Genomic DNA, 21,595 nt, shown 5'->3' with positions numbered 1-21,595 from the left:
TAAGGTGCTTGAACAGTACCTAACACACATAGTAGGAGTTCAGAATTTGCTATCATTATCAGAGAATGATTTTCACTGGATCTTTGTGGAATAAAAAGAAAATTGAGTTAATTTGTGGCAAAAATAAGAGAAGGAGCTATAAGTGGGGTGTGTGTAATGGAGAGCAATCTGGCTGGTAGCAGTGGGAAGGGGAGCCCCTCTGGCTCAGATATGGCCATCCTCTAAGTCAGAGGCAGGGCTCAGCAGGGGTGGGGGCCCACAAGGTAGACCATCAGAAAGCAACACCTCTACAGGCCAGCCCATCTACCTGGCTCAGGACATGGCATGCTCGGAACCCCACGATTGGCCTGAGGATAAAGCTGGGGTAGGGCTCTGGAGCCAGCACAGAGTTATAGAAGCTGGGGCTGGTGGAACCCAGGATGATAGGCCTGGAGCAGTGTATAAAGGCACAACAGACTCAGCTGTTGTCTGGACACCCATGGGCATCAGTCTCCATCACTGGGGAGACACTGAATGGCAGATGGAGCCCAGGTTCACCTATACCCTGGCTTTATGGGGCCTGGCATCCAGCTAAGCTGAGAGTTGGAATGTAAAGCCTCAGGACTAAGGCAGAGAGAGGCCTCATCAAAGAGATTCAACCAACCAATGGGGAGAGGTTACACTCTGGAGGCCATGGAGGATCCCAGGACTCCTGCCCGACACACTGTATAGGTCGACTGGCAGGAAGAGAATGGCGTGCCCAAGACTGGCTATGGTGCTGGAATTTTCCTGGAGCTGTAAGTGGGTAGCAATGCTGGCTGTGACTGTCACAGGCAAAGTGGTTACAGCCAAAGTAGGGACTGAGATGGGGCACTCATTCAGACAGTGTGTGGGGCAGCGAGTAGATGCCCCCGGTGTACAATAACATTAAGAAGTATCCACACATTTATATCAGAAGACCAAGTGTTCATTTTTAAACAGGGAAAATGAAAACTAAATCACTGAGATGACAGTCAGTAGGTACAGCACAGCTACAAAGGAACCTGAGGAAGTAAAGGCAGTGGTGTGGGCTCCCTACAATTAGCAAACCGTGCCTTCTGGCATCTCACACAGAGCTGAGGACCTGGTAGGTGTGTGTAAACCTGAGTGCAAGCAGTTTGGGGACTTGAGACGCAGGTGATATGTGTACAGGGTGTCCTGGTAGAAAAGTCTGTAATTTGACCCTGAAATCAGCAGTGACTAAAACCTGCCCAAAGGACTGCTGGTCTGAGCCTAGGCAGGGAAGACGCAGAGCCATGAGGGAAGAAGGGAGGAAAAGAAAGGAGGGGAAGAGGTCTATAGGTAGAGGGTGGGAAGTAGCATCCCTCAAGTAGAAGGGAGTTGAAGGTCCCAGGGGAGCCCAGAGACAGGATCCAGAAAGTCTGTACTGTAACAGTAAAGTCGTACAAATGATTCCACCGCAGTCAGGGTGAGAACCACTGCCTTTCTTATCCAAGCTTGGACTGGGGAATCGGAGACTGTTGGATGGCTTCAAAAGTGGGCAGAGGAGCAGGCTTAGTTGAGGAGAAGTATAAGACCAAGACAAGGATTCTCCACAGAGGTGGGGATGTTTCCTGTAGAAGAATAAATGCCAAGATCTTAAGTCACCCTGACAGTCAAGATCACCATGGGCCCTGACCCTAAACAAGTGGGGCCATCACTCCTCCTGGCAGGTGCCAAGGAAATAAAGGCTTTCTTCATTTCCAGTCGTCAGGGACAGGAACTCTCCCAGTGGCCTTCCTGGAGGGACCCTTACTCAGATGCAGCTTTGAGTGCTGTGTGCTCTCTGGCGCTCGGCTGGCAGCTCAGTAACCCCAAGCCACTAAGCAAAATCCCCTTTGCCACCTGACTTGTGGAATAAAGCCTTATTCTCAGAGCTGTAGGGAAGTCTCCCTGGGGTCCTATATGCCATAAAACCACTGTGTTAAGAGAAACTATAAAATTCTTCTGAAATCCCCGTGAGGCATCTTTTTAGGAGCATGGAGCCTCCTGGAATCAAAGCCCCAAATGAAACCTCTTTGGGGGCAAGGAACATGAGCGCCAGCTCACACACAGACTACCCAGCACACTGGCCAGGTCAGGCCGCACGGGGGGCCAGCTCCATGCAAACCTAACCACAATCCCAGCAGTAGCCCACCACTTCTACAGCATGCATGGGCCAGGCACTGCTCTGTGCTTCTTCACTTGGATCCCTTCAAGGAATGCTCACAATAAACCCATAAGTGAGTAGTAGTATTAGTATCCACCTTTTATAGATGAGGAAACTCAGGCCATGGAGATGAAGTAATCTGTCCAGGGTCACACAGCCAGTCCATGGGGAAGCAAGACAGTCCGAGTCTATGCTGTTAGCCACCAGCCCACATCGAGAAGGCAGAGAGCCATCAGCCTTGTGCTACTCTTAGCTCCAATCCTTATACTCTGGGTTAGGCCATTTGTGGGCTGCTTCGTGTCTGCTACCTAAGGTCTACATCAACTCTACAAGGAAGGGCCTGCCTCTGTTTCACAAAGGAGCAAAGCCCCAGCAAGGAGATTTTAAGCAACCTGCCCAGAGTCATGTAATTGGGAAGCGGCAGAAGTGAGGTCTGCATCTGGGTTTTTCTGCTTCAGAGCTTATGTTCTTTCTACCACGTCAAGCTCTTTCGTTAAAATCCCTCATGAAAACATTCATGACAAAGAAGGGTTCTGTGGAACAGTCATTCTACATCCTGGTCGAAGCCCATCTAAGCTTGTTGATCTGCCTTCAACAGATTCTATACTCTAAATAATCTTGTATGAGGGCTTTGCTTAGTCTCTGTTCACATAACAGACACTCTCTGTGAGGGAAGAACCTGACTGAAATCTGTTTGCTTGGAGACAGTGAGACGGGAGCCGAGCATCTGTCCTCACATTGAAGGCAATTACCCTCCAACTCCCAGCTTCACAAAGATCCCAGACACCCTCCCCCAAATTGCCTAAACTGCCAAAGCACCTTCCAAAATTCACACAAAACAGACCCAGTTTCAAGAAGGAAAAAGGTGGGCTAGTGGCCCTGATAAGCCCTTCTTTCCCAGTGGGTATCAAAGCCTTTCTTTTCACTTGCTAATTCACAGCCTGAGAGTGGTGTCAGCTGTTTCATCTTCAGCCCCAGCAGCCTGGGAACTGGATTTCTGGAAATCCACTCATTTTCACACGTCAAGGAGGCCCCCGGGATGTTTATTATAATGGGTAAAGAAGCCAGACTGCCTGCCCAGATGGTCTCTGCCAAGAGCACTGGGGCTTTCCATCTGGGGCCCTTAGGCCACATAGCCAAGTCACATGGGGGTCATGGACCTCAAGTTTTCAGGTGACAAGCCTCAAATCCCAAAATGCTGATTACTCTGACATTAGTTAAGGGGTGTTTTTCTGTGGAGGAGGCTCATAGGGCTCTGTGGGGGCAGAAAAACCTCCACCCATGGCTCCCCAAATCATCAGGCCCTGTGAGAAGTTCCTCTCCCAGGCTGAGCAGATGAAGAGAGTAAACCTTCCCAGTTTTTAACCAATAAACAATTTTCAGGAAAAGGAGAGCGCCAAAGGGCTTGTCATGTCTCTGGAGAGTCACCCCCCCCCCACACCCCAGGTTGTGAAACAAGAGGGGCCCTGCTGAAGCCCACGCCAGCTCCGAGACATTCTGAGACCTTCTGGTGTGCTAAGCAGCTCTGCAAGGAGAGCCTCGTCAGTCCTTGCCTGAAGCCTTCATCTGTCCCTGGCCAGAATGCTGTTTGAGGTTTGTTTTCTCTTCTTTCCCCCATATATATTTTTTGATAAATTAGCAAAAGCTTCTTCATCGCTGAAAGGCTCAAAGCATTTTTCAAGAACTGGCATCCACCCCGTGCCTTATGAATTCATTAATTAAGATGCTGGCAAACAACCACTCCACACATGCTGACATCCAGCCGTGTTAGGTAATGAGGTTTTAGTCTCCTGACCCCCGTCAAGTGGAGCAGAGACAGACGCAGGCTGCCGAGAGAAATCACCTGCCCAATAGCGACCTGTCGTTTGAGCCTGGCAGCAGGTGAGGCTCATTTAATGGTCAGCAGCCCTTGAACAGTCTCTGCATGCTGCGAGCCTTTTTCCCTGGCTGGGTGGCTCCCCAACAAGGCAGCATCCAACCACCTGCTCCACTGTGGCCTCCTAACCTCTGACCAGCGAACCACACAACTGGGCCCAGATGTCAGAGGCAAGGGTTCAAGTGCCTCCACTAGCCACTCAAGCCAATTCAGTAAATATTTATTGACAGTTCACTAAGATGCCTCTATCACTTGTCTCAGAAAATTGGTAGGCTCCCCTCAGCTTTGTGCACAGTCTTTTCCAGAACTGAGATGGTTTTCATTCACACTTAGTGCTTCTGCTCCCCTCCCCTCAGGGAGCTTACAGCAGTGGCTGACATTAAACAAATAATTACATGTGTCAAGGCAGCTTTCCTCTTGGTGCTCATCCTGTCTGTCTAGGCCATTTTCTCCTCTCAACCTGCCACCATTTCTTAATCATCACTGATCCTGGTCTCTTTTTCTGATAAGGATTTTAAATGTTTCTCATTAACTTTTATTCCCTATAGCAGATACTACTAGTTGGCTGACACATTGATTCCAAACCCCTACTCCTTTGTCTGCCTCCAATATAAAAGTTAGAAAAGTTCAATAGATGCTTTCCTAGCCGCACGACAGCTAGGAGAGGTCATGACCCAGTTCTGGCCAATGAGATGTTCCAGAAGTCAGCTGAGAGGCTCCTGGGAGGTCTTATGCTTTGCTTATAAAGGGAACAAAGAGTGCTGTAGTTCCTTTCTCCTCCTTCCTCACTTAAAGTTGGATGTGGCAACTGTAACTGTGGCAGCTATATTTTGACTAAGATGAAACAGCTAAGAGAATGCAGAAATACCAGCCCTATCATAGCTGAGCTTTTGAACCAATGCCAGTAGCCACCAACTCCCAAATTTCTTATTATGGGGAAAAAAAGGATTCTCCTATTTGCTTAGGTCACTGAGATCAGTCTTCTGTAACCTGTAGCCAAAAGCTTTCCAAACTGATAGATTTTCGTACTGGGAAACAGATCCAACCAAGTACCCCCTTTAAGATGTCAGCTAAGACACTGCACATCTGTTAACTTAGGACAATTATCTATTGAAACATCTAAAGACACCAAGTTGAATGGTCCAGCTTCAAAAGAAAAGCACAATGACCAAGTAACAGCTCACTACTATCAGAGATTAAAACACAGGTTTTACATCAGCCAAAATCCTATCACTTTAGATTGAAATGCAACCTTTTCCTCAGCCAGGATCATCCTATCAGTTAGATTGAAATACAACCTCTCTCTCTTCTCACACAACATTAAAATCAGTATCAGAGCTGGTGATTTCTCCACTGAGTTATAAGTGTCTCTTGCTATTCAGAATTAACTCTCGGAAGCTAAAACTCATAGCCAGTTTCTTCCAACTCTGAGATCTCACAAGGGAGCAAATGAGTTGCATAAAAAGAACTTAAGAAGAGCCACGAGTGGGGGAAACTAGGAGGTGCCTCGGTTGTCCTGGGAGGTAACTGCCCAGTACAGCTGGCCTGAGTCAGCTCTCTGGGGTGAGTGCCGCCTGCTCAGTAATTGCTTCATTACAACAAGTGAAGACTGTTTGCAGGTGCTGAGATCACTCACTTGTGGGGGTTTTATTGTACTCGTCTGATCAACAAACATTTTTGATTAAATCACCACTTCATTGGCTCTAAGCACACAGTTTTTAATGAGGACAATATCTACTGCTACTGAGCATCACTGCACATCCAATACTCAGATCTGCTGGGGGCGACGGAGGAAAAAGGGGAGGAGACAGCCAGATGCAAGCTCTTTCTAAGGTGCAATTACAGATCTCAAATCAGAATATTCAAGCAAAAAGTAACCTTAGAGATCAAGAGGGCAAATATAAATATCTATATTGGTACTGATAAGTTAAAAAAAAAAATGGCAGATGTGATTAGTATAAGGCATTAGGAGAGCACGTGCCTCACCAAATTCAAAACACTTTTACAATTGGTATCAGCCAAACAAAATACATTTGTATCTGTATCTGGACCATAGTCAGTGAGTCTGTAACCCCTGGTGAAGTTCAAGTCCTTTATGTTACAGATGAGGAAACTAAAGTCCAAACAATGGGACTGACTTAGCCACGATGGAAAGATACAAAAGAACTACAAAGGCTGCTAGTATGAAAGAGCATTGTTTGTTGATTATTCACCATGCCAGGCACATGCTAGACACTTTATACATACTGTCTCATTAAATCACAAAAAACCACTGTGAGGTAAACCGCAATCTGCAGTGCAGACTGTGGGCTGTCCACTAAAACACACTGGCCCCTTCTTCCATAGCAATTGCGCTGTAGTTGAGCATGTGGTCTCCTAGCTGATGAATGCATTTCTCAGCCACCCAAGTGAGTTAGGTGAGGCCTCACATCTTAGCTCGCATCTTTGCCAATGGAAAGTGGGCACTCTGGACCTAGGACTCTTAAGACAGTGGGGGTGCTTCCTCCACTATCTTTCCCTGCCAGTGGACATATCAATGGGTTGCAGGCTAGTTCCATTCACAAGGTGACAACAGAGTAACAAGATCAAAGGAATACTGTAGAACCTCTACTGTCCTGGTACTCTAGACCAGGGTTTGGCAAACTATGGCCTGTGGGCCAAATATGGTCCACCACCTGCTTTGTAAATATCTACTGGAATACAGCTACACTCATTAATTTACATAGTGTCTACAGCGGCTTTTGAGCTAAGACAGCCTATCTGATTACAGCTGATTCTTGTTTTTTGTGGTAGTTATGTTCTATAAAATTGCCACCAACAATGAATGAGCGAATAGTGAATCAGGGTAGATTCCTGTGAGCCTCTAGTCACAACAATATTATCAATCGATCAATACAAAACCATGTTTTGTGTGTGTTTCTGTTTAAAGAACTAATTTAATGCATATTCTTGACTCATTCACATTGAACTCACAGCCAACAGCACTATAACTCAGGCCTGAACAAAGCTCATCTAACACACATTTTTCCTCTGTAAGGCATACACAGCCTTCCCACTCTTCGGAAAACTAGACAGCACTTCAGCACTACACCTGAGGGCTATTTTAAATAGGAAAATCACCAACAAAAAGCACAGCATTGCAAAAAAAAAAAAAAAAAAAGAAAAAAAAGAAAAGAAAAGAAAAATGTGGCATTAAACAGACCACAAAAAGGACACTTGTTGACGATGTAAGAACTGAAACAAGAGGACAGAGGACTGCCTTGTCCAACCTTAGCTGGATATGTGGGCCTCAAGTGATTCAAATTTTTTACCGCTTTGAGTTTGTCCATAAATTACTGCAAAAGCATTGCGAGTACTGATTTTGGGGTTACAAATACATTTTAGCAAGTAGGCAAATTCACAAATACAGACTCCATGAATGATGATCAACTGTAGTAGCAACAGAGACCACATGGCCCACAATGCCTATCGGATTATCTACAGACAACATCTGATGACCCCCGATCTAGCCTGTTAGAAAAAAAAATACTTTGTTTTTTCACTGACTTTTGGAGTTTCTGTTATAGCAGCTTATCATGTCCTAAGATAGACTATAAAGTCTATGCTCTTTCCACTACATAGTGCCATCTCATTTAACCATGTATATTCTCTTTTAGGAGAGTCATATTCCCACCAACCTTTTTTTTCCCTACCAAGTAGGCCAATATTTCTCAAGGGGTAGTGCTAAAACCTCCTCCATCAGCATGAATGTATGTAGCTTGTTAAAAACAAATTCTTTGTTAAACGTGCACACCCAAGTTCTATTGAATTATTCGGAATAAGGGAGCATTTAACTCTCCATTTGTAACAAGTTCTACAAACGATTCTTAATGCATTCTTAAGTTTGAGAACCACTGAACTGGTAGTAAATTCAAAAAGACTATTACCCCATATCTCTCTTGCAACCCCTGGGAGGGTGCTCTAAAGGAATAGTAACACAGGAGAAGCAAGATGCACTAGAAGGCAAATCACCTGTGCTTGATTCTCAGCTCCTTCACTGCTTCAACCTGGGCTCTACCTAAAACTTCAGTTTCCTCACCTGTAAAAACCTCACAGGCTTGTAGTGAGGATTAACTGAGAATGCAAACAACGTAGCATATAGCGGCTGTTCAATATGCATCAACTTTCTTTTCCTACTGTATGCAGCAAATTATTTTTAAGCTCTTTGGGAACACCGCTATTCCAGAATTCTCTACAAATTCCCACAGGTTCCTAAAGTAATTTTCAAGCTACAAGTTTCACCACTCCAGGGGGAAGCTTTCCCATCTCTGGATATTTAAGCCACTAGTAATATACTAAACAGTATGGACTCCTTTAACTTTGGGGTCCCCCTCACCTTCGAGTACCCGCCCCTTTTGGGTCTTCTTCATTTTACGTCTACTTTAGGGCCTCCTATTTCTGCGTCCAGCCCTTTTGGGGGCTTCCGTTCACCTCTATGTCTCAGCCCCTCTAGAGGTCCCCGCACCTCTAGTCCCCTCTCGGGCTCTCCAACCTTCGGTCCCCACATCGTACCCCTAACTACGGGTACCCCATCGGGCCCTCTCTCACCCTTGCGTCCCTCTCCCAAACCCGCGTCGCCCTTAATTCCTTCCTTTGGCCCCTCTTCCAACCAGCAGCCGGGCTGACCCACTACTCCGCCGCCGGAAGAAGGCAACTAACGATGTGGCCCACCCCAACTCTCCCCCTCACCTGTAGAGCGACGCCCAGATTCTCCCGCTTCTTTTTAGTCATGTTACTTGCCAGGATCCCCCAGTCATTATTGGACGCGCCCGTTGGTGGCAGCACGCATGCGTAAACACTCGTGCTTCTCCCTCATTGGCCTGCGAGGCGGCGAGAGGTGGAGCTACTGGAGGTCGCCATCTTATTGAGTGGCATGACCCGCTTGGTGCGGCCATGTTTGTGCGGGGCAACCGCTAGTTTGGAGTCTCAGCCTGGGGCTGGGGAGAGGATAGAGAACAAGATGGCCCCAAGAGAAACAATGGTCTGTCCAGGGATCAAATTGCCCCTTTCCTTTTCTAATTCAAAGCCACTTTAAAACGCTGATTTTTTTTCACTCCATCTTCTGTGCTCTTCTTTTTAGTGACCTCTCTGCCCACTTGAGGCCTAACTGCACTCCCCTACCCCCCATTCGCATTCTGTCTAAACTTCAAGACCCATTTCGAAAGCACTGCTGCTTCAGGAAGCCCCATCTCGAGTCCCTTGGCCTTTTGGGATCTGATAATGACCTTTTATTGTTATTCTCCTTTCGTCTTGTGTTCTTACCCACTTTTCCGTTTTATTGTAAGCATAGCCTACAACCATCACAGAAAACAAATGAAAAGCAGCATTTCTTATCCTACCACTGTTGACACCATTCCTGCCTTTGTTCCTGTGTATTTCCTTCCAGGCTTGCTCTGAGACATAGTATTTTATACTGTTGTAACCCTACTGTACAGGACACTGTAGACCCAAACACTTTAAAATGTCTTGACTGTGACCCCATGATAAAAACAAAAAAAAAAGTTTTTACATATCAGGGCCTAGTTACCCACACAACTGAAACCAAAATTGCTTGATAAACATCTTTATTGCCTGTGATGCACTCTGATATTTTCTATTCTAGCCTATTTCATTAAAAAAGAGTTGGCAACAGGAGACCTAGTAAGTTTATTTCATGACCCATTAATGGATATTGAACTGCAATTTGAGAAACACTCATATAGACATTTCTCCATATCTTTGAAATCATCATTTGTTATGGCAGTATATGCCACCAAGTAAATACATCTCATTCTTTTTATTGGACATTCTTTTATTGCACATTACCTCCAAATAACGCTAAGGCAAACATCTTTGCATACATAGCTCTGTCCTTCTGAATTCTTTAAGATAAATTCACAATTCTTTAAGATAATTCCACAAGTGGAATTATTGGGTCAAAGAGGATGAGACCAGAATTGAAGCTCTTTATTTTCAGACCAGTTATCTCTTCGTTGGAGCCTGTGTTTCTGTGTGTGAATAATAACCCAACTCAGTGTTTGGGGAAAAAAGTGTTTTCAGATCTATGTTCTCTTTTTGATAGAGTCATTGAATGATGGAGCTGGAGGGGACCTGAGATATCATCTCGCCTACTTGACTGAGGCCCACAGAGGAAAAGTGTAGTAAATTCCGTCTGAGCAGTAAGCAGGCTGTCGAGCAGTAAGCGGGCTGTCGAGCAGTTGTTTAGTGCAGTTACCTTAACACCCAGCACAGGAAAAACTTACTCAAGAACGTTATTCATCAACTGTCAATCAGCAGCATTTATTGTCAGAACACTTCCCAGCATTGATTCCAATCCCAGAAAAACCAGATTCTGTGCTACCCAATTATCACAGGCATTTGCCCAGGGGAGTGAGGAAAGGAGTAAAAACACTGTGTTCTTTTAGAAGATACTTCTTCTACATTTGTTTGGCACTACGAAAAAGTCATGGATATCTGGGTGCACGTCAGGTTGGTTTCTTGTGTCTCTCCCTCATTCCCCTGTGAAATAAAGGGCAAGCTGTTGTCCTTCTGCCTGAAGAACCTTGAATTTTCCAAACCAAACCTTGTCTCCTGGTTCTCATAATGGGACTAATACTTGAAATGGGGCTGGAATGAGAGCCTATGTGGGTTGTAGTAAAAGGGGAGGCTTTTGGAGTGAGACTGACCTGGATTTCAATCCCAGCTCTGCCACTTAGCAGCAGTGTAATTCAGGGCAAGGTACAAAATCAAGTTCGCTGAGCCTCGGTTTTTGTATCTATAAAACAAGCTGGTCACGCCAGGCTTGTAGGTTTGCTGTAAGAATTGCTAGGTGTTCAGTGCTGTGGCTAGTGAGTGACCAAGAGAGACTCGGCAGGACTGATGCTGCCAATTTTTCGTTATAGGGTTTCGCTTAGGAATTTTTGCCATTCATATTTTTGGTTATTGTGTTGATACTGGTTTCTATCAGCTTTGACACTATTGTCAAGTATTTGTTGTTAGGAGTTAGGGGCAAATACTTGGGTTGTTTCCTGCTATTAAGGGTGCATAGTTCACTGCATAAGGCAGCCCCCAACATACACAAGTGTCTCTCTCTAGAGATCATGTGCCCAAACATTATGGATAGTGCTGCCCCCCACAGTGTTGGGGAAGCTGAAAGAGCCCCAGGTAGCTTTCTGAGGCTTTTCATCTCCCTGGTACATACAAAGACCAGCTTTGATTCCCGTGGGGGCTATTGGCTAAGCCTACTGCAGTTTGGCCTGGCTTTGTGCTGGAAATTCTGCTCACACACAGATGGATTACTGTGGGCCGCCTGTCTGTCTGTCTTTGTTTTCTAGTGAACTGTAGTTCTAAACTGTCTATTAGGGAGTTTTAGAGCAAAGTATTTAAGGGAAATAATAGAGCATTGCATTGACCATTGACAGACTGGAGAACTGGATTCATTCCTGGCTAGGCCAGGTTTTCACTTGACCTTGGTCAGATCAAGCTTCCCCTTCAGCTCTTAATTTCCTCGTATGTGAAATGGGCACAGGGATGAGAACTAGACAGCTTATATATCCTGGGTTCTGTTTTTAATGACCTTGTTATTTGCAAAGTGCCCAGACATAAGGGCAGTCTTGTTGGCTATAAGGTAGACATAAAATAAGAACCAATCATTATCCTCGAGATATCTTCAATCTAGTTAGACAGACTGTCAACATGAAATAGTGAATGCCAGACATCATATAATTAAATACCAGCTGTCTGGTACTTATCGTTGATAAATTAGGAGCTCAGAAAAAAAAGAGAATACTGTGGGTACTGGGGGCAGCTTTGTCAAGGCTATGGGTCCAGGATGATGGGGGAGAGAGAACCCCTGGTAGGAACCCAAGGGGCTTCTTGGGCCTACAGGGGACACCTTTTTCAACTTTGCACAAAAGCACTATATAGGCTAGTTGCAGCCCTGACTTATTTGTCATGGAGACCCTTGGGTCAATTCTTCTATCTCTTGTACCATCTTGGGCTTGCCTGACCTGTGGGGCTCAGACCTGGGCCCCCACTGCTGCCCTGAGGCCACCCTTTCAGAGCAGGGGTCGGGGAAGAGTGGAATTGTTCACTGTCAGAAACATTTCAGGCAGGAAATGAAGAATTTCGTAGGTGGTTAAAAATACAGTGGAGGCTGATTTATGTTCGAATTTTGTTCCAGGGCAGCAGATTATAGCCCAAGTTCTGAGGCAAAGGCAGTGTCTTTATGGCCTGCTTGGATCAGTTTTATATCTTAGGGATTTTTATGTTTCAGCTTAGCCAAGATGCTCAAACTTTTTGTCCCATACTTCACTGGGGAACTCATGTACTACTCCTTGCACCCAACCTCATTTTACCATAAAAAGAAAAGAAAACGGAAGAGATGAAAGGGATGTTTTTGCTTGCTATTTAATTGGTATCCGGTTTTTAGCTGAATTAAATCAAATCATAAATAGAGGATGAATCCACATGAGACCCTGACGTAGATGTCAGATGACATCATGAAAACAAAAGGACAGAGATCTAAATTTTGTTAAATAGGCATATTCATAATATCTAGTTATCCATAATATTTTCTTGATGGAAAGAAATTTCTATTAGACATTATTGCCAAGATAACCTATATGGCCTTTCCCGGCAGGCCATGTATTTACCTTACGGCTACAGTACCTTTTGTAACTGATCATGCTTCCCACGTTTTTATTCATGAGGAATCTCAGACCTGAGCTGGTTCAGGAATTTTGTGCATAGATTTCCATGTGTTAGCATCCTCTCTGGCTTTATTTTATTTTTCTACCCTTGTTTCCCTTTGCTCTATCACTTTGTCTATTTTTGTCCTACTTTGTATTGTGTACATTTTGGTGAACTACCTCAAATCCTTTTTTTGGAACACAAAGGAGCATAAATAAATCAATAAATACATCCTATGTTTGTAAATACGGCACTTTGTTCTTTCTAGAGCAGTTTTTGCATCCATTAGCTCTGTGGGTTTTCAGCTCTGTAAAGAAAGTTGGGCAGCCTCAATCCCTCTATTGTGCAGACAAGGAAGCTGAGGTACATCCATGAATGAAGTACCTTGCAGAAGAGGACACACCCCTCCATCTATATATACCACATGAACCCCTCTGAAGAAGGAGACAGGCATAGAAACTAATAGCTTATTAGGTGACTTTTTATTAGTAGAAGGAGGAAACCAAGGTTGGGGTCACCAGTTGGAAAGGACACAAATTGGAGTGACCACTGGCTTCAGAGAATCCCCCAGAGTCCATACCTGTGTTGCCATCTCCACCCACCCACCCCTTTCTGATAACAAACCCATTCTCATTGGTCACATGGATAGGCGGCATGCGACACAAGCTGGGCAGCCAATCACAGAACTACATGCTCTTGGCCATGATGATTTGTTCAGATGGTAGGACAAATGACCTGACATGGGCCAATAGGAGTTCTTCACTAAGATTTTTAATCTCTAGCTGGAAAATGAAATCCTATCCAGCTCTGGTTATAGAACTATTGGGATGTGATTCTAGAACTGCTGAAAGCTGTGCTCCCTTCTATGAGGAGCTGCTCCTGTGGGATATGAAGGAAGGCAGGTGGCATGCATTGGGCAGCAGCTGTGACAGCTGGTGAGAGAAAGTGCCTTGTGGATGTTTGGAGCTCAGGTTCCAGGTGTCTCACCCTTGCCCCTCCCAGGATGGAGACCAAAACAAAAATCCTCTTTTTTGAGTCAGCTAGTTTGAGCTGGGTTTCTCCCACTAACAGGCTGGAGGTGTCTCAATTTGTGTAGTTTTTAGACTGATTTTTTTTTTTTTTCAAAGGTAATAAACCTTGAAATTCTTAGGAGTCAAAGCTTTGGCTTTGTAGGCCTACAGGTCTGCAACCTCAATGTTTAGCTTATCCAAGGGAGATTAGGTCCTGGGAAGTAATAATAATAACTATCACCACATTGTCATGTGTCTGTCTATAGCCGGGCCATAAACAAAGGTAGTAGAGCTTAGTGGTTCAGAAGGTGGCACCTGGCTCTGTTGCTCATCAACTGTGTGATGTTAGGCAAGTTACTTAACCTCTGAGCCTCAGTTTCCTCATCTGTAAAATAGACACCTCATAAAATTCTTGACAGGATTATAAAAAATAAAAATCCTAGTTAGCACACCATAAATATAGTTAAACTATTTAGGTTAATTTTATACTTAACAACCCTCAAGCGCTGCTATGAATGAGGCAGAACAAATATGCTCATATATGTTTGGCCAATGGAGATTCTGATGTTGAGAGGGGTTAGTGACCAACCCAGGTCACAAAATAAGTGAAACAGTCTGGATTCTAGATATTGGAGTCAAATCCAGGGTCCTCTCTCCTTTGGACCATGTTTACCAAATGGCACTCCGCTGGTTATTGTTAGGAAGCCAATTAACAGCTTATAAAGGGCACTATCCCTCCAGGGACAGAGTTATTAGAGAAGCCAGATTCTGTCCAGAAGCCTGTTTGGTGGGGACAGAGAATTGGCTGCTTAAATTGGCTTTCCTGGGCACCTCCTGCCAGTATCTGTCTATTCCCTCCCCTCTCTTCTTCCTCACTGTCAGCTCCCAGCACCCACATATCTCTCATACAAGATATTCTGGAAGACAATCAGAATCAGAAGGTAATATAGAGATCGCTCGAGTCCACTCACTTATTCAATAAACATTTGTTACACATCTACTATGTGCCAGACATAGTAGATATAATAAGTGAGTAAGACATAGATTGACTCTCATTTTACAAATGAGAAAACTGAGTCCCAGGAAGGAAAATAGCTTCTCTAAGGTCTACAGTGAATTAGTAACTTTGTTAGACACCTTCTAGAGATATCTGCCTAGCTCACAATGGCCTCCCTCTCCTGAGGTTTATATGATCTCACCTTCCTCATTACAGCTGATTGGACTGGAGGGAAACATCTGGCTGAAGCTGAGCCAATGAGATTTTATCTCTTAGGAATGTGACCCTGGAAAGAGATGCTGTTCTTAGCCCAAAGAGGAAGGGGTAGAATGAATGCAAGCTCCTGTCAATGGTCCAAGTCTTAGTTCAAAGCCGCCAGCACCATCCATCCCTTATAGTACAGCTTTCCTCTTCATTTTGGGAATTCTGAAGTTATTAATGTTTTTTTTTTTCCTTCTTGTAACAAAAATAACCCAAACTAAGACTGTGTCTGAGCTTGGATTAAAACCCAAGTCTTCCGGCCCCAGACCCATTTTCTTTCCATCACGCTGACTGGCAGCAGAGGTGCCCTTCTCAAGGATCTCTCAAAACCCTGACCATTGGATATGACCTTGGGTATACCAAATGAAACCATGCCACCCAGAAGGGTTCTCAGTGCTTCTGGGAAGGAATCTTTGGGAGGTGCCAAATTCCTTGATCTCTAAAGTAATTGCCTTGAGGGGGGTGTGTGTGTGTGGTGTGTGGTGTGTGGTGTGTGGTGTGTGTGTGTGTGTGTATGTGTGTGTGTGTGTGTGTAGTGGTGGTGATGATGATGATGATGATGATGATGATGATGATGATTTCCAGAAGAGCAGTAGAGAATGATGATTAAAAATTCAGGGCTCAAAGCCAGAATGCCCGAGTTTAAACCAGTCCAGGTCCTCTACTCCCCAACTGTGTTCCCTGGGCGAGTTGCTTTTCTCTGTTTCCTCCTCTGATATTTACCCACATAGGGTTATTCCAAGGTTCCAAATATGTATAAAATGCTAAAACAGTGAACAACAAATGCTAGCTATTTATTATTACCTGCTTTTTCTCAAGATTGCATTTGCCCACAAAACATTCCCAGACCCTTAGAGCTTAGCTTTCACTCACTACTCCAGCTACTGCTAATCTTCTGAGATCCACCTTGGTCTGATCATATTTTTTCACATAAAAGCAAGTAGCATTCGAAACCCAAGTCAGACACTCACATGAAAAGCAACCAGTTTCTGACCTTTCACACACATCTATGTATGTATTGTATGCATGATGAGTTAGTTTTCTCAGCTTGTACACTCTCCTAGGGCAGGAGCTGATCAGCTTGATTAAAGTTTCTCACCAAATCTTCATTCAACAATTATTTACTAAGTGCTCACTATGTTCTGAGTTCTATATTGGAGCTGGGGGACAGGGGATCTCTGTTTGGTGACAAAGTTAAAGATAAATGTAATGCCATATTACTAGCACTGAGAGAGGCAAGCATGAGGAGCTATGGACACACTGAGAATGTGAATCTAGTTCAGACTGGGGAGTTAGAGGAGGCTCAGAGAAAGAGAAAGATGAATAAGAGTTAGGCAATGTAATTTCACACCTATCATATCATCAGACATCTGACAAAATCAAGTACTGACAAGGATGCGGAGCCATGGAAACTGATACACCGCCAGTAAAGTGTAGATTGGTACAAAACTTTGGAAAACAAATCAGCATTAACTAGAAAAATTGAAGGTGCCCTGATGCACCAGTTGACATATTACAAGCGTGTACTTTGTTGTAACACCAAAGAATTGGAAACAATTTAAATGTCCATTGTATTAGTTACTACTGTGATAATGCTGTGTAACAAGTAATCCTAAAACATCTCAGTGATTTACAGTAACAAACATTTACTTCTTGCTCACAGAATTTCAGGCTAGCTGGGGTGATTCTGCTCAGATTTGCTCTGCTCCGTGTATCTCTCATTTGGGGACTCAGGCTGAAGAGACAAGATTTTTGGGGGAGCATGTTCTCATGGTGAATGTCAGTACTGCAAGAGGCCAAGTGAAACCATAAAGAACATTTAAAACTTCTGTTTGCATGTATCACATTCTCTAGCATTCTGTTGGTTAAATTCCATTACTCCAAATCCAAAGTTAACGGGGCAGGGATATATTCTCTATCTGCTCAATGTGGCAAAAGGTATGAATGTATAGTTCTATATAGTCGTGGAGTAAAGTGTTGAGAACAATAATTCAATCACCTATATACATCAATAGAAGAATGAGTCAATAAATTGCGGTGTTTTCATATAATGAAATACCATACAGCAATGATGGTCTAAAGCGGGAATCAGCAAACTATGACCCACAGGGCAAATCCAGCCTGCTGCCTGTTTTGTAATTAAAGTTGTATTGCAACACAGCCACATTTACTCATTTACAAATAGTCTGTCTGCTTTCTCACTATAATGGCAGAATTGAGTAGTTGCAATAGACTGTTGGACCCAGAAAGTTTCAAATATTTACTAGAAAAGTTTGCTGACCTCTGATTTAGAGCTACACACATCAACATGAATAAATCTTACAAACATAATGTGTATAAAAAAAAACAAGTTGCAGAGGAATGTAAACCATATGATACCATTTCCCTAAAGTTTCGAAACATTCAAAATATTCAAAACAATACAATACATTGCTTAGCTATCCAAACCTATGCTGTATAAATAGTAAACATCAAAAGCAGGATAGTGATTATCCTAATAATTGGGGAAATGGATGTGACTGGGGACAGGTGCCAGGGGCCTTCTACTGTACTGGTAATGTTTTATTTCTTAAACTAAGTGATGGTGGTAGTACAAGGGTGTTAATTACATTATTATTTATAAATTTTATATAGATCCTAAATAATTCATAATAGAAAAAAAGCGAGTTTGGGAAACACAGAAGATGAGTGAAGGATGTTCTAGGTCCAGGAGCCAGGATACAAAGATGACAACATGAGGAAGACTAGAATGAGTGAAGCATAAAATGCATGAGGAAAGAGGAAACATGGAGAGGAGACTGAGAAGACAAGTGGGGGTCTCTAGATTATTCTAAGGAGTTTGATTTCTTACCAAGGCAGAGAGGAGCTCTTGGGCAGTTCTGAGCTTAAATGGGACCGTGATCAGATCTGTGTTTTAGAAGCGTTAGTCTGGTTGCAGTATGGAGGGTGGTGAGGAGCTGAGCTGCAACACAAGGCTGTGACTGAGCACCTCCTTACATTTTGTGCCCTAGGTGCTTTGCTCACCTCTCTCTACTCCCCATCCTGGTCTGGAAGAGAGTGAAACTGGATGCAAGGACCAAGTTAAAAGGCTCTGGCAATGGTTCAAGCCTGAGCCAAAGCAGTCACAGTAGGGATGGAAAGGAAGTGACATTTCGAAGAGCTATGAAGGAGGTGATTTAAAAAGTGATATGGAGAGTGAGAAGGAGAGTCCAGGAAGCCACCCACTTTCTGCCTTGGACCAGTGGGTGGTGCTGCCATTTACTGGGACAGAAAAGCCCAACAGAGGGGCCGATTTGGGAGGAACAATGGTGATTTCAGTGGAATAGTAGCCCTGAGGGCTGGGCTCCAGGGTGCAGCTGGGGATCATAGATGGGGTGATAAGGCAGGTGGGTGGTTAAGGGACCTTGAAGGCTTTTGTTTTCTTTGTGCTTCAGAAGGGGAGCAGTGGGGATTGGGAGGGGAATGGCAGATACTGTATATCATATACTCCAGAGCATTCTTCCCCCCTTGCTAGAAGAGCCCCAGTTTTCTCCAGGAGTCAATATGTTCAGCCCCAAGATAAATCATAATTGGTACAAGACAATTATGACCATCTATCCTCCTCTCCCACAGACTGGCTTAGGAGTAGACATGTGAACCCTCCTGTTCTGGCCAATGAGACATAATGGATAGTCTGCTGGGTCTTCTGGGAAACTGTTTTCCTCTACGGTAAGACATATGTGAGGAGAAAGACTTCCTGTCTTCCCACTGTACACATACATTTTTCTTTGCCTGACCCCTTCATTTCTACTTGGGAAGCTGTAGGAAGGGGGTGTGAGGCTTGGAATTACAGCAGCCATCTTGTCATATGAGGAGACACATTGAGGATGGCAGAATGAAAAAACAGGAAGAGCTTTGGTCTTTGATGACATCTGTGAACTTTTAAACTACCTTTGGGACCCACTACCATCGGACACTTGTTCAATACAAATATATGTCCTTATGATTTGAGCCACTGCCAGTTGGTTTTTCTGTTACTTGCAGCCAAATGCAGCATAGTTGGTACAGATTTTAAATTTTGAAATAGTTGAAGTATATTTTGAAAGAGGGAAACCAAACATGGTGTTGAGGGTCTCGTTGAAGATGAAGATCTTAATCATAACTTGTAAGGCTCTCCACACTGGATCCCCCACTAACTCTCTGAAATCACCTTTTATTACTTCTCACTTGCTCACTCCACCCCAGCTACACTGACCTTGAGCTGTTACTCAAACATGCCAGGCACACTCCTACCCCAGGGTCTTTGTACCTGCTAGTCCTACTGCCTGGAATGCTTTCCCTCCAGATATGTGCATGGTTCCCTCTCTTACTTCCTGCTGGTCTCTCTTCTTGATGAGATCCTCTCTGGCTATTCTCTTCAAATTGAACTCCCCTTATTCTCCTTCCTTTTCCTGCATAGCTTATTTTGCTTATTTATTTTGCTTATTGTTTCGCTCCACCAGAATGGAGGTCCATTTCATTCACTGATGTACCCTCAGCGCCTAGAAGAGTGGATATAAAAAGTGGATGTTCAATAAATATTTGTTGAGTGACTGACTGACTGAATGAATGAATGAATTTATTTGTAGGGACTTCAGGACTGACAGGAAAGTATCATTTTCTCTTGCTGACCTCAGCAGCCTGAAGAATGAAAGCAAATGGCTGGACTGGTTCAGGGATGGGGCTTTGCTCAGAGTGGGTAGTAGAAAGACAGGGTCAAGGACTTAGAAGGGCTTCTCTGGTGTGACGTTTGAGAGCATGGACTCCAAAGACTGTATCTGGCCCTTCCTGCCAGCTCACCCCAGCACACAGCAAGCTCCCTGCCCTGCCTCCTCCTGGGTGATGTTTCTATTCCAGGCTCTGCCTTCTACCTGGGGAACTCCTCTCACCTGGAATTCTGGCCTCTCCAGCACAATTGAGCCACATTCCCTGTCTCCTCTGGCCCAATTTCCCCTTTTCGGAATTCCTGCACACTGAAGTTTTTTCCCTTCCAGAATTCTCAAGTTGTTTCCCGTCTTTGTTTGATCTTCAACCCAGCTGCTAGCCTCGTCTTCTCCCATGCTCTAGGGCAGCCCACAAGGCTGGGCTGAGGAGACACTCGGTAAATTCTTAGGGAAAGGTCTTGTTATTTCAACAAGACACATTTAGAGATGAGTATTCCTTCTGGGTATTCCATAAAATGGCACTTGCCTACCATCCTCCGTTTCTTCTGGTGAGGAACATATGCTTTCACACGTGTTGTCACATTTACTCTTCCAAGATCCCCACAGAGTAGGTGCTATTATTGCCACTTTCCAGATGAGGACACTGTGGCCCAGAGAAATGCAGAAAGCTGCCTAGCGCTACAGTTAGACAGATGAGCAGAGCTGTGCCTGAGGGGTTCTGAGTTTTCTCAGAGATGAGGGAGAGAGAACTTCCTTTCCCCTCCTCTCGTTCAGAGCCATGAACATCAGAACCCCTGCTCCGGAAAGAAGCCAGACCCTGACCTGTGTGTTTTGCAGCAAGCAAAGGCACAGGAGCTCTTCCTACCTGGCTGGCTGAAGGCACCAGCATTTTCATCTATGGCCATGTCTTGTTGAGGTTGTAAGGGATCAGGGAGCGAGCTCTCCTCTCTTCCCACCTCTGTGGTGGGTGCCGGCTCAGGCCTGGATTTAGTCAGATCATTGCTTAGCTGCCCACACTGCTCTGCCTTGGGGAAAGCTCAGACCTCTTCTTCTGACATTCCACTTGTGCCTGGATTCCGCACCCCCTCCCCCCCCCAGCTCCCTCCTCCAGCCTCTGCCAGTTTCTCATCACTCCCCTAGGGGTGGGTGAGGCTGGGCTATGGTTTTCTCCCAGGGCCTGGGGTCAAGGAGCCCTGTGCATAGAGGCAAGGCCTTTCCAGAACAGCAGCCACTTCTGGCCACTTCCGGTGCTGTGCTGGAAACCTTCCTTTTGTCCCTCCAGATCTGCACCCCACCTTTCAACACCCTGCTGCCTGCTCCCAGGAATGCGATGTTCAACACCCTGTTCTCTGGCCTGGAAGGCTGCCATCTCTGGAGGGCTCCATTGGGTCGGGATAGGGAGAAGGAGAAGAGTGAGGAAAGGGAATTTATTACCCCTGCTCCCTCCCTGCAGGGTCATCAGGGCTTGTCCCTCTACCCACAGTGAGCCACTGTCAGGCAGCCCTCTACACCCTGCTACTCTCTTTGCAGGCTCCCCACTCTCACTAACCCTGAGGTGCTGTGGTCCCCCTTAAACCCTGCCCACACCTATGTAAACAAACTATTAAAGTCTCCTCAGGTTATCCAGGGTGAGGCTGTCATCTCATTGCTCCCAAGTCCTGAACAAATCAAGTACTGGCCACTTGAGAAAGAGCTGATTCCCCAACAGGAAATGGGGATTGAGGGAGCTGCCTGCCTGGGTGAGCAGGAAGACCCTGCCACCACTCCCTGGCCACCACTCTCTGGGATGGGGAACCCCTGGTGAGCCATGAGTGGGAGTTCGGTCAACTCCATGTCCTCCTAAATCAGACTCTCTAAATGCCGGCTGCTTCCAAGCTTGGAGGGGAGAGCAAA

At 44.9% G+C, this 21,595-nt stretch overlaps 1 protein-coding gene across 2 annotated transcripts in view; it reads right to left on the bottom strand.

The window, feature by feature from the left end:
* CCDC167 (coiled-coil domain containing 167) overlaps positions 1 to 8,857 on the bottom strand; it is a 34,456-nt gene extending 25,599 nt beyond the window's left edge. For both annotated transcript variants that reach the window (XM_025043669.1, XM_006907304.3), the window contains exon 1: positions 8,772 to 8,857. In XM_025043669.1, the coding sequence (XP_024899437.1) occupies positions 8,772 to 8,813 (42 nt within the window). In that variant the 5' untranslated portion in view covers positions 8,814 to 8,857. The remainder of the gene's footprint in view (positions 1 to 8,771) is intronic.
* Positions 8,858 to 21,595: the final 12,738 nt, after the last annotated feature.

Source organism: Pteropus alecto, unplaced genomic scaffold (genome assembly GCF_000325575.1).
Source record: "Pteropus alecto unplaced genomic scaffold, ASM32557v1 scaffold202, whole genome shotgun sequence".
Taxonomy (NCBI): domain Eukaryota; kingdom Metazoa; phylum Chordata; class Mammalia; order Chiroptera; family Pteropodidae; genus Pteropus; species Pteropus alecto.
This window is presented reverse-complemented; position numbering and strand designations above follow the sequence as displayed.